Consider the following 13392-nt stretch of genomic DNA (forward strand, 5'->3'; position numbering starts at 1 on the left):
CATCTTCTCCCCCTTTCCCTCTGCTTCACACTCGGTGCCCCTCTGTGTGGACGTGCCGTTGTTGAACCAGCCCCTTCTTGGGGCACATTCAGGCTCTGCCCACCGTTGGCTGTAACACACATGCTCCAAGCACGTGAGCAAATCAGTAGGAAACGTTCCAGAAGGAAAACCGCTGGGTCAGAGGCTTTGTGACTTTGTGGTTTGCTAGTCCGTCCGCAATTTCATATCATCTAATTTCAACACTGGTGGTTCACACGAAACAAAGCAGATGAACATGACATTGTGTGTGTATTCTGTATCGGATCAGAGCACACGTGGGATGTGCTTTTAATTTGTCCACCTTGTCGAGTGGAAATTATTTTCCATTGAAATGCATAGCTTCTGACGCTAGTGATCGTTGCCTGTCCTATGGAAAGCGTTCAAGAATGTGTGTAGAGCTTTCTTCCCAAGGGTACATGTCCATTCTTAACCTTAGTTCACTTCCTACATCCATTGTTATGCTTTCTGTGGCCGCTTGAGGAGACGCAGTTAACGTACTGTCTTGTACACTTGAAATTTGCTAAGAGGGCAGAGCTTGAGTGTTCTCACCACACACAAAAAAATGGAAAGAAAAGAAAATGCTAACTATGTGAGGTGATGGATATGTTAATCAGCTTGATTGTGGTGATCATTTCACAATGTAAACATACCTCAAAGCACCAAGTTGTCCACCTTAAATATATACAATTTTTACTTGTCACTTATACCTCAATAAAGCTGAAAAAATTTCCTAACACACACACAAAAAAAGAACTGCGTGAGACCGTTTCCAGCTCTCTGGGCCATCCACCCTCACCTTTTCCTCATTAGCACTTGACTGCACGTAGTTGGAAGGAAAAGAAATCCCTAAAATTATCCACAAATCAAGAAGGAAATGTTTCCCTCCCTCTCTACCACGTCACAGTGTCAGTTTTATCTTTGGGAATACTTTGATTACAGTTACTTTAAAAGATGTAATAAGCTTTATTTTTTAGACGCACAGAAAATCGAGCAGACAGTACGGAGTTCCCACCCCCCCCCCCCAGTGGTCCCTATTTTTATCATCTTAAATTAGGTGTGGCACATTCATTACAATTGATGAGCTGATATTGATACATTATTATTAACTAAAGTCCTTAAGTGACATTAGGGTTCACGCTTGGTGTTGTGGAAAAATGTATAAGATGTTTGCATGTGGACGGTAGGTTTGGACAAATGTATAATGTAGCCATCATTCTAAGATCGTGGAGAGGAATTTCATTGCCCTAAAAGTCCTCTGTCCTCTGCCTATTCAGCCCTCCAGCCCCAGCCCTGGCAAGCCCTGGGCTTTTACTGTCTCCAGAATCTTGCTTTTTCCAGAATGTCATAGAGATGGAATCATACAGTATGTAGCCTTTTCAGACTGACTTCTTTCACTTCGTCACATGCATTTAAGGTTCCTGCATGCCTCTGCCTGGCTTGATAGCTCACTTCTTTCTAGCGCTAATAGCCCATTATTTGGATGGACCGCAGTTTGTTTATCCCCGCACCGAACACATGGCCAGCTCACGTGGAGTCACTCATCGCAGAAGCATCAGGAAGTAACCAGACCAAGGCTGGTCATTTCATGGAGGAACGAGCCCCGAGATGTTTGGCAAACCGTCCAGTGACTCAGGGGCCACAGATGGGAGGTGACACTGAGGTCTGAGATAACCAGGTCCTCATTTTAAAATTTAAGCCACGTGTATTCCCCCAAAAACCACAGAGCACGGTTTTGCATACTTTTAGACTTTACGGAAGTGATGTCACATGGAACACAACACTTAGCAATTTGCCCTCTTTTATGCAACGCTGTTTTCAAGATGGTTCATGTTAACACATGACCCTCTGGTTAATCCTCCAGTTGGATAGGATTCCGCTCTGTGAGTACGCCGCTCGATGCGTTCTCCCATAGGGTGAAGTTCTCAGAATTCTGGACTGTGGTTACCTCAAGGGAGAGAGAGAAACAGACAGGCTAGGCAGGGGGCTTAAACTATATTCATAAAGTTCTATCTCTTTAAACACAACGGCTGGGGTTGTTTGGGCAAAATGTTGATACTTTCAGTGGCAGAGTCTACACCAGGGGACCTGCCCTGTCTCTGGGCGCTCTGCCAGGACCCAGGCTTTGGGCAAGAGAGGGTCACAAAATAATTGATTTTTTGTTGTTTTGTGTGTGTGTGAGGAAGAGCGGCCCTGAGCTAACATCTGTTGCCAATCTTCCTCCTTTTGCTTGAGGAAGACTGTCGCTGAGCTAACATCTGTGCCCATCTTCCTCTATTTTATGTGGGACGCCGGCACAGTGTGGCTTGATGAGCAGTGCTAGGTCCATGCCTGGGATCTGAACCCGCGAACCCTGGGCTGCCGAAGCAGAGTGCACGAACTCAACCACTATGCCACTAGGCTGGCCCTACAAAGTGATTGGTTCAGGAGCATTTTTCCAAAAATCGTTTATCTTATTCATCTATTTTTTCTAAAATACTTGTATTGAGATAAAATTCACATACGGTAAAATTCATCTTTTTAAAGTGTACACTTCGATGGTTTTTGTATGTTCACAGATACGTGCAGCCATCACCACAGTCACTTTCAGAATATTTGCATCGCATCATAAGGAAATCCTGAGCCATGGCCCCCTCACCCCTCCTTCCGCACCCCCTCACCCCAGGCCCTAAGTAACCACTGTTCTATTTTCTGTCTCTGTGGGATTCCTACTCCAGACGTTTCATGGAAATGGGACTATGCAGGATGTGGGCCTCGTGTCTGGCGTCTTTCACTCAGTGTGGCGTCTTCGAGGCTCACGTGTGTCATAGTGTGTCAGGACTTCATCCCCTCTTACGGCAGAATAACATCCCGTTGTGTGGATAGACCATACCTTGTTCATTTGTCTGTTGCTGGGCTTCTGGGTTGTTCCCACCTTTCGGCTATTGTGAGTAACGCTGCTAAGGAACGTCTGTGTACAGGTGTTTGTCTGAACACCTGTTTTCAATTCTTTGGGGTAAAGAGCACTTTTTATAGGAGAAAGAATAGATTCGCAGCATCCCTCGTGTGGGGTCGGTGCTCGTGGGGAAGAGGGAACCTGGGGCCGCCACCTCCCGAGCCCTGGTGTCCCGGGGCAGGGGGGTTCCAGAGCAAGTGGAACGACCCCGGAGACTCACGGAACCTCTCCCTCCTGCAGTTCGCCTGTATGGACCGAACTTCATCCTCCAGGTGTACTCGTCTCAGAGGAAGTCCTGGCACCCCGTGTGTGAAGACGACTGGAGCGAGAGCTACGGGAGGGCCGCATGCCGTGACATGGGCTATGGGTGAGTTTGGAGCCCTGTGACCCCGGGGGTGGGGCTGCACGCGAACACCTCGGACAGCTCTCCTTCCCTATGGAGATGAGGAAACCAGCAGGTGCAGCTCGTGCCCACCATATTCCCCCCACCGGCTCGCTCCCGGGTGTCTAGTGTGTGTGGCCAGCCGCCGCCCAGCCCTGCCTCCTCCTGGGCCTCCATCCACTCCTGGTTACTCGGGACTGTCCAGTGCCTTGATCACCAGCATCCAGGGTGCTGGCTGAGGGCCTTGAGTGGCTCTTCTCCTGCGGGGCCTCCAGGCAGGGTTGAAGCCTTCACGCCACTGCCCTCCCTGGGTGGGGCTGGGGCTGGCGGGGAGTGGGGAGGACCGGGGAAGGTCAGAGGGATCAGATCCTGCACAGCCTCCTCTGCCCGCGTGCGGGAGGCGCTGAGGGCTTTTGAAGGAGACACTTTATCGTCAGATTTATATGTAAGGGAATTCATTCCTGCCTGCGGCCACAGCATCAGTGCGAGAGGCAGGTAGGACCGTCCCTTCAGTGAGTCCCACCCCGGGGCTCACCAGAGCACCTCTGGGGAGAGCTTGGCAGCCCTCTGGCCTCATGGGGAAAGGCCGTGTGACTTTACCGCCACCTTCTCTTCCTTGGAGTGCCCCCATGTGACTTCTGTGCACTTCTAGAATGCTCTCTCTATAGGCCAGTTTTCAAAATGAATTACCACTTGATAAGACAGTTGGCATCTTAGCTGTATTTTACAACTGGGGCATCTTAACATCTGTAAATTTTGTTAGATGCTACGTGCTGGCACATCCCTATCCTCATCGTTTCTTTATCCTAACCCAAACTAGATTAGAAACCCCACTGACAGAGGACTTTTACCTGACACTTTCGGGTTATCGGATTGAGAAATGATTATAACACAGCGTCGCTTGATTAGAATTTGGGATTTTGTTTTCCAAAATGCTAAGGTGTCCCTCTTAACCTGAACGTCATTGATGAGAAGCGTTATGAGATGGCAGACGATTTGTGATTGCTTATGGCTTAACCATTGTTTTAAATAAGATTTTCTGTCTTTTTAGGAATAGTTTTTATTCCAGCCAAGGAATAAAGGATGACAGCGGGGCCACAAGCTTTATGAAGCTGAACACAAGTGCCGACAATATCGATCTCTATAAAAAACTGTACCATAGGTATTTACTGATTTTCTTTTTTCCTTTGAAAAGTTTTATGATGAGAATGAGTAGGAGACAGAGTGGGGAATCACCATCCCAAGTGGGAGGAGCCTGGGTGCTGAGCAGGACTCATTGCTCTGAGCAGCTCGGGGTTCATTCTCGGAAAGCAGCTGAGGATTATCTGCCATTTCGGTTGTGCCCTCTGCCCGTGCCCTCGATGGCACTGGATGACGCTGCAACATTGAGATCCACTTTATGGGTTTTTCTTTACTCTTCAGACATAGAGATGTACCTACTGTGTGTCAGAGTGTGTCTCTAGGAATCCAAGAGAGCTTTGTGGTCCCAACCGGGGTGACCAACCATCCTGGTTGCCCGGGACTTAGTTTCAGCACTGGAAATTCTGCTTCCCAGGAGCCCCCTCAGTCCCAGGCAGCCAGGATGCTTGGTCCCTCTGCCCCAGGACGTAGTATCAGATGATGCCGTGCGAGGGGTGGGCAGCGTTCCGGCGGCCTGGCAGCGACCGGCTAGTTCAGTTCAGCTGACATTTCTTGTACTTTGAAGCCAAGTTGCAGCCCTGGGCGGGTCACTGTGTGTCCAGTGTGTGGAAATGAACCAGAACAACAGGTCCCAGGGTTGAGGGCTTAACTGGTTCGGAGGCTGGGGAGAGCGGTGGGCTGACACTCCTCGTTTGCTTTGCATGCGTTTAAAATGTTTGCAGTCTCCCTTGGATCATTATTATCATCTGAATGTTCTTTAATGTGAAAGACACACAGTGTCCTTCTCGAAAAGGCTTCCTCAGCTCCCAGGTCCCTGTCACTCATCTGCAGGTGGCCGGCCCGGCCATCACCTCGCTGCCGTGGGCCAGGTGCCAGGTGCTGCTTTTTAGGGGAGGATGAGCTCACCATGCCGCCCCTCCTTTCCTGTGAGTGGGAGGCCGGAAGCAGGATTGCATTCCTGGTGGCCGCCAGCTGAGGTCTCTGGGGGGCTGACTTCTGCCCAGCCGCCACGGAGCCTGGCTGTCCCCAGGAATGTGATGGGGTGAGCCCAGGAGGAGGGGCGTGCACAGCCAGGTGTGCCCATCAAAACAGCCGGGCTGTGGTTGGCCCGCTGGGAAGCTAAACACAGCCGCCCAGGCTCTCGGTCAACGCTGAGTATTTCTCCGTCTTTCTGGGTTACACGGGGAGGGGAGGCTGCCGTCTCTGGCAAGGGCCTTAGGAACTCACAAGGTGGCTGCAGGGTTTGGAGGCCATTGCCTCGCACTTGGGGTCCTGTGTACATGGTGGGGGTAGAGGGGGCGGGAAGACTTCTTTCCTTTTTGCTTCCAGAAGTTGCCCTTTGATACCTAAATCTCTCGGCTCCTCTTGGGCTCCTCTGAGTGACCTCTGGGTGCCCGGGAGCTGGTGACTGCACACTGGCGCCTCCATGTAGAGAACTGACTTTCTTAGAAAACATCTTTTCTTAGTGGGACATGTCTTCTCTTGGCATTGCCCATGCCCCTCAGCCAAAGACCACCAGGACACACCATGTCCTTGGAACCGTGGGGCATCTCAGTACGAGGGTGTCGGAAGGGACTTCTTATAGGACTTGGGCTCATGTAGCATCATTTGGGGGAAGATTCAGGGAAGCAGGGCGTTGCTCCAGACTGGATGCTGTCAGGAAGCGAGGGTGAGCCATGACTGGGGTCTTAATGCTTTTTTTCTAGAAGGCGGGCTGGGTGAAGCCAGGCTACAGTGGTGACGAGCAAAGAAGCCGTGGTCCCTCATGTTGGCCAGCAGAGGGGGCTGTTGGGCACCGTGTGGTTCGGACAGACTCCTGCAGTGGGCTTGTTGGTGTCCTGCTCCATCATGTAACAGGGGTCTGGCCCAGTGTGGATGCTCTGTGACATTGTTTGTGCTCCACAGAGCGCATGGCCAACTGTGAATGCCAGGATGTCAGGGGTTGCTTCCCTCCTCCTCAGTATATTAGGGGAAAATCTGCTCTACAACAGCTCGCATTGGTTATTTTCTTTTTCATCCATAATTTCGAATGTTTATGTCCCAAATGAGTAAATTTTCTTTTCTTCTGCTCTGCAGCAAATGAATGATTGTATCATTTTCTGTGCAATAAATGGAAAGCAGTCACAGGAAACCGAAAGTGTACAAAGGGCTTCCTTACAAAATTAGAGGATGATTTTAAATGCCAAGAATAAAAACAGTAGCTGACATTATTGTGTCCTTACTCTCACAACCACCCTATGAGGTAGTGCTTTTATTAGCCCATTCTACAGATGGGGAAACTGAAGCACAGAGAGGTTAAGTAACTTGCCGAAGGTCACCCAGCTGGGATTTGAACCCTGTACTCTGACTCAGTGTCTTCTCTTTACCACCGTCCCCATATAGATTTACTCTACTTATTCGAGTCTTCAGTCATGGACCCTTCAACATCTGGGGAGGCAGGGGAATGAGAACACTAGAATGAAATACTCATTTCTAAGTATTTTGAGAGTTGAGCCTCCTTCATGTCTTGTGACCGGAATTTTCCCTCTTTTTTTATAGTGATGTCTGTTCTTCAAAAAAAGTGGTTTCTTTACGCTGTATAGGTAAGTGATTCTCGGTTCTCCTTTTTGTGTTTCTAAATAGGAAGCATTCTGTACCTTCAGCAGCGCATCCCCCTGTGTCTCTGGGGGATGTGGAGAGAGAAGGAGGTGGGATGGGTTGTGCCCAAAGGCCTCGTGCCCTCTCGGTACCCCAGCCCTGCCCAAGGAGCTCCTTTCCTCAATTTGATGTACTTGAGACACCTTCACCCTTGGGTCCAAGAAGCAGCCGTCCCATTGAGGACAGGCAGGCTCAAGAAACTGACGGGGCTCCACTCTTGGGCTCCCCCCTCAGGTGGAGCTGGAGGCCCTGTGGGTGTCCCCATCCCTGTGTTTGGGTAGCTCAGTTTGCAAACCTTTTATCAATATGGAAAGCATCGTCCCTGTGCTCCCTTCTCTGGACGGACGGCCCCGTCTTGTTCCCATAAAGATCTTGGTCCTGAAGCTCAGCTTTTCAGTTTGAAGAGGGGAAACTAGCAGACGCTCCCGGGTGGGGTCCCGCAGTAGCTTCCCAACCAGGCTCCATTCCAGCTTCTTTAGGCACCAAGACAGGGTGATGCCCGCCCCGCCTTCTGACCCACACCTCCCACCTCGTGGGGGGTGAGACCAGCACACAGGAGGAAAGCCCTCCTTTCCTTCGTTCAGGAATCTTAGGGCCCCTGAGCATTCAGTCCCTCCAGGACTCACGGACACCCCGGGGCCTTGTTATCCAGGACCCGCACCTGGGCATCTGGAATCACACCGTGCCAGCAGGAGTGGTGCTTCCTGGGGGCCTGAGGCAGGGTGGGGTGGGCAGGGCAGAGGAGCATCCTCTCCTCCCCTCAGCCGAAGAGAGACCAGACCCCAAACAGACAGGAACAACAGGTAGCTACAGTCGCCCACCAGCCTGGTGGGACCTCTGGGCAAAAGCCAGCCTGGGCAGATGCTGCGGGCAGGCGCGGGGCGGGCCGCTCTGCTTCTGCTCACGGTTGCGCCTGTCGCCTTCAGAGTGTGGGGTCTCCTCGAAACAACAGAGCCGGATTGTGGGCGGGGCGAACGCGGCCCTGGGGGAGTGGCCCTGGCAGGTCAGTCTGCACGTCCAGGATGTCCACGTCTGCGGAGGCTCCATCATCACCCCCGAGTGGATCGTGACCGCCGCCCACTGCGTGGAGCCGTAAGTCCACGGGGTGGGTGAGGGTGCTGGGGGGCGAGGGCTCCTGGGCTTGGAGGGGGCTGTGTGGCCGAGGTGACGTGGAGCCAAGTCTTTGAGCTCTTCAAGCTCCGGTTGCCTTGGGTGTAAGTAGGGATTCTAATGGCACCCACTTCAGGTGAGCTAACACTGGTGAAGTGCAGCCAAGACCCTTCTCCAGCCGGCATGCATTTGGCATCCACTGCATGCAGGGTTCTGGGCACAGGGATGCAGTGTGGACTGGGGGGTTGCTGTGAGCAGAATTCCTTCTGGCTCGCTGTCTTCTCAGCTCAGTCCTACCCCTCTTGGAGCCCCTGCCATCTTGGGAGTTCTGGTCCCTCCTGGATGCTTGTCCTTGGAGATAGCACACACATACACGCTCAGGGACCTCACCCTGTCCTAGCAGAAGGTTCTCTGTGGCCCTAGCTAAGTGTCCTCGGCCACAGGGTTGCCCACACAGACGAGGAGGGAGGGATGGGGGAAGCCATTATTTACAGCCTTGGCTTTTGTGGAAGATACCGTCTCCCCTCCTTTTTTCTTAAACGTAGAGTGTTTGGGTCACATACCTGCTTTGGAGGAAACCTCACTGATCAGAGCTATTTTTTCTGGGTTAGAGTGCGGCCGGGCCTGGCTCGGCTCCTGGCCCCGCCCTTCCCCGGCTGTGTGGCTTCCGACAGTGCATTCAAGGTGTCTGACGGTGGTGTTTGCACCTGTCGGCCAGGTGTGCCTGCCCCTCCCGAGGGGGCCTGTGAAGGCAGAAGGAAGCGGTGTTTGTTCCCCAAGGGGGCTCCCTTCCCTCCATCCACCCCCTCTGACAGCTTGAGGATTGGGGATCCTCTTAAAGGGAAACACCCAGATAAGGCGACGCCTTGATGGCTGTTAGACCTGGTCTGTTCATCACTGCACATTTATTAAGCACCTACTGTGTGCCAGGAAATGCTCCAGCATATAGTGGTAAGTAAGACAGACCCAGTCCTGCCAGAAAAGGGTTTGAAACCTCAGGGAGGCATTGAGGCCCAAGAAAACGTGTTCCTGGAACTGTGAGGGCTTGTGGGCTGGCGCAGAAGCATAGGAGGGGCGGGATTCAAAGCATGAGCTGGGCAGAGGGCTGGGGGGGATGAGGCCACGGTGAGAGAGGGAGAGAGAAGAGCCTGAGCCACGTCCTCACCAGTCTTGCCGTGTGGCTCCTGGTGAGTCGTGTCACCTCCGGGACCTGTGGCTCCGTCTTAGTTCCTTTGAAGAAGATCGGAATGAGTGTTTTGTGTTTGTGGCTCAGAGACGCTGAGTGGGGCTCACCTTTGTCTTCCAGGCCGCTTAACAGCCCCCAGTACTGGACAGCCTTCGCAGGCATTTTGAGCCAATCTTTAATGTTCTACGGAAATGGACACCGAGTGGGAAAAGTGATTGCTCATCCGAATTACGATTCCAAGACCAAGAACAATGACATCGCTCTGATGAAGCTTGAGGCCCCTCTGACTTTTAACGGTACCTATCTTTCTTCGTGTGGCTCCGGGTGTGTGAACGACTTTGACTAAATCTTAAGGAGGAGGGGTCAACTGGGATTAAAACTTGTGCCGTGATGAACGGAAGGAAGCAATTCACGTTGGGTTAGGGTGCGGGCAGGAGGGGTGGCTGATAGAACAGGGCTCGGCAGAGGACGTCACCCAAAAATGTGCCTGTGGCGTGTTGAGGGAAGCAGTGACCGCTGTGCTTTTCCTCCACTGTAGAGAGGGACGATTTGGTGAAAACTTGGGAAAGTCGAGAAAAGGTTTCTCACCCACAGCACTACTGACATTTGGGGTCAAGTCATTCTTTGTTGTGGGGGTTTTGTCCTATGTATTGTAGCATATTGAACAGCGTCCTTGGCTTCCACCCGCTAGATACCAGGAGCACCTCCCAACTGTGACAAGCAAGATGTCTCCAGACATTGCTAGACGTCCCCTGGGGGCAAAATCACCTCCACTTGAGAACTACTGATCTATGATTTGTAAAGATACTTTATTTTTTCACGTAAATTCTGAAAATGAGATTCTTTAAAGTAATAACAATTTAAAATAAACGTGACTTCCCATAGCCTCTTATTTGAGCCTCGATCTGGTCCATCAGAGGGTCTGGAATGTTCCAGCCCCACAAGGGGACAGAAGAAGCAAAATCTCACCTCCCCCCTCAAGGTGTTTGCAGTGAAGTCAGGGAAACAATATAGACATGGGAGAAACAATTCTTGGAGGTCGTCTCCAACACGGGCCTCCGAGGGGCGAGCCGGAAGCGCCCACATGTGTGTCTTTTCCGCCCTCTGCCACCTGGAGACCTTGTGTATTTTTAATTTCTATTTTTTGAAGATTTGAGTTTAAAAAAAATGTTAATTATGTATTTTCAGAAGCAGAGTTAGCCAATAATTCCAGTGATAAGTAGCATAATTTCCAGAGGGGGATGTCTTGCTGTTAGGAGGAGGGGCCGGGCAGGGACAGACAGTGGGAGTGCCAGGGCACGTTGGCATCCGGAACTTTCCTTGGGCGGGGGTGGTGGTGGTATCAGGCCCGGCGATGCCACATGGGGAAGGTGCAGGGGAGACTGTCTTCAGAGGCCTTCCGTTAGACCAGACCAGCTCACGGTGTGTTCTCTTCTTGAAACAGACAGAGTGAAACCAGTGTGTCTGCCGAACCCGGGCATGAGGCTGGAGCCAAAACAGTCCTGCTGGATCTCCGGGTGGGGCGCCACCTACGAGAAAGGTGGGGCTCCTGGGCACTGGGGTCTGCAGGTCCCACGGGACAGAGCATTAGATTCAGAAGTGGGAGGTCGGGTTTCAGTCCTGGTTCTACCACTGAATTATTGGCTGACTGTGGGCAAGTTGCCCAGTCTTTGTGCCTCTGTTTCCCCATCTGTTAAATGGGGAAAATTGTACCTACCGTACGTAACACACAAGGTTCGTATTAAGATCAAATAGAACAGGGCCGGCCCGGTGGCGCAGTGGTTAAGTGCACACATTACGCTTTGGTGGCCCGGGGTTAGCCAGTTTGGATCCTGGGTGCGGACATGGCGCCGCTTGGCAAGCCATGCTGTGGTAGGCGTCCCACATATAAAGTAGAGGAAGATGGGCACGGATGTTAGCTCAGGGCCAGTCTTCCTCAGTAAAAAGAGAAGGATTGGCAGTAGACCCTAGCTCAGGGCTAATCTTCCTCAAAAAAAAAAAAAATGAAATAGAACAACATGTGGCAACTGCTTTTTGAACCACACAGGCCTTATAGATGTGAGAGGTATGATATTGCTCTGCATCCTGTCGTTGCTAATGGGCCACCCTAGAAGTCCACCTGCCCCTTGATGGCTGAGGGGTGATGGACTCAGGAAGATCGCCTTGTGTGCCCCCAGATGGCCATCTGCAGGCTGTCTGAGCTCTTACCCATTGGCCCTGACGCCACAGCTATGGGCGAGGAATTAGATTCCCCGGGCGCACGCCCCCACAGCTTCCTTCACTTCTGATTTGCTTTCATCCTAGAGAATATTTTTCAAAGGAAGGGATGCTGGCTGTTCCACTTGTATGAAATGTGGAAGTGCTGAGTGGTACAAAGATGCATTTTATATACCGTTTACATCCGTCTCCCAAAAAGTGCTTGGGGCACACACACAGATCCTGTAAAACAAGGTGAAAAGTCCAAGGACCGCATGATCTGGGCAGAGAGCGCTGGTGGTGCTGGGGATCCTGGCATCTGGTCGAAAGTAGGTTACTGTGGTTGAAGCTTATGGTTGTGAGCAGGGCTTCCCGGCAGCCAAGGCAAAAGGGAAAATCAGCGAATATTTGTGGAGCATCTGCCCCGAGCTGAGATTGCAGCCACGAACAGAATAGGACAGAGTTCTGCCCTCAGGAATTCTCCTTGCCCTGCCGATGGCTGAGGGCATGGAGGGGTCAGGCAAACAAGAAACGAATGACTGAACTAGGTGCTTTCAAACAGCGGGGCGTTATGAGAGCCAGTGTTGTCAGGGAAGGCTTCTTGGAGGAGGTGACGTTTGAGCTGAGATCTGAATGACAAGTCTGTTTAAGGAATAAAGGGCCAGTGTGACTGGAGGATGGTGAGCCAGCGGCCTCGTAGTCTGTAGTGAGAATACTGGCTTCTGTTTCGTGTGAGAAAAGGAGCTGTCAGAAGTTTTTAAACAGGAGAGTGACATGATCTGATGGCTGCGTGGGGGACACGGAGAGGGCGGGGGCGAGAGTATTCCGAACACGACAGAGAGGGCACATTGCCGTGGTCCTTCAAGACAAGGTGGCGGCCCAGGGTGGCGGGCGTGCAGGTGGAGAGAGCAGGCACATTTTGGATGGAGCAGCCAGATCTGCCGATGGAGTGAATGCCAGCTGGGGGGAGAGTGAGAATGAAGGAAGGAGGGCTTCTGGCTTTGTGATCTGAGCCAGGGAATACGGGGTGGGGAGGACCGGCATGGAGGAGGGCCCGATGACAGGCTCTGTGTTAGGAGGTTAAACCTGTGGTGCCTAGAAGGTGTCCAGGTGGAGGATGCAGGATGGGAGGGAGGCAGTAGAGACAGCAGGTGCGGGTAATTTGTTAGAGGCGTTTTAATGCGCAGGGTTGCTGAGAAGTGAGACAGTATGTGGAGGATGGTGTGGGATCGAGAAAGGTCGGTCTGTATAAGGCAGGAGACACCGGAGCCCCTTGGATGCTTGGGGAACCATCCAGTGAAGAGGGAGCGAGAACGAGGAAAGTCGATCCTACGGAACCAATGGTCGGGTGGTGAGAGCGGATGATTCTGGAGCAGACGGGGTTCCATGGCTCCAGAGGCAGGGAGTCTTTTCCTTGACACTGAGCTCTAGAGCTGCCTGGGAGGAGGGCGTGGGGCACGTGGCCCCCTGTCTAGTGCCTCTCGGTGGCACATCTCCGGGAGGGAGTCCCCTCTTCCCGTGAGAGCTGCCGCGGCACTGACAGCTGGCCGGTGTCCTCTGTCTTAGGGAAAACCTCAGACCTGCTGAACGCCGCCATGGTCCCCCTGATCGAGCCCGAGCAATGCAACAACAAGTTCATCTACAACAATCTCATCACGCCCGCCATGATCTGTGCCGGGTATCTGGAGGGGAACGTCGATTCCTGCCAGGTAATGGCAAGTTTTTATTCAACCCTTGGGCCTTGACTAGTTTCTCTGAGTCCATGAGGAG

General features: G+C 52.1%; 1 protein-coding gene across 5 annotated transcripts in view; it reads left to right on the forward strand.

Moving 5' to 3' along the window:
- Nucleotides 1-13392, forward strand: part of LOC124234348 (transmembrane protease serine 2-like) — a 32457-nt gene that overhangs the window by 16317 nt on the left and 2748 nt on the right. For all 5 annotated transcript variants that reach the window (XM_046651682.1, XM_046651681.1, XM_046651683.1 and 2 more), the window contains 7 exons: nucleotides 3212-3338; nucleotides 4405-4515; nucleotides 7032-7075; nucleotides 8057-8222; nucleotides 9547-9722; nucleotides 10871-10966; nucleotides 13189-13331. In XM_046651682.1, coding sequence (XP_046507638.1) covers nucleotides 3212-3338; nucleotides 4405-4515; nucleotides 7032-7075; nucleotides 8057-8222; nucleotides 9547-9722; nucleotides 10871-10966; nucleotides 13189-13331 — 863 coding nt within the window. The remainder of the gene's footprint in view (nucleotides 1-3211; nucleotides 3339-4404; nucleotides 4516-7031; nucleotides 7076-8056; nucleotides 8223-9546; nucleotides 9723-10870; nucleotides 10967-13188; nucleotides 13332-13392) is intronic.

Source organism: Equus quagga, unplaced genomic scaffold (assembly GCF_021613505.1).
Source record: "Equus quagga isolate Etosha38 unplaced genomic scaffold, UCLA_HA_Equagga_1.0 73442_RagTag, whole genome shotgun sequence".
NCBI lineage: Eukaryota > Metazoa > Chordata > Mammalia > Perissodactyla > Equidae > Equus > Equus quagga.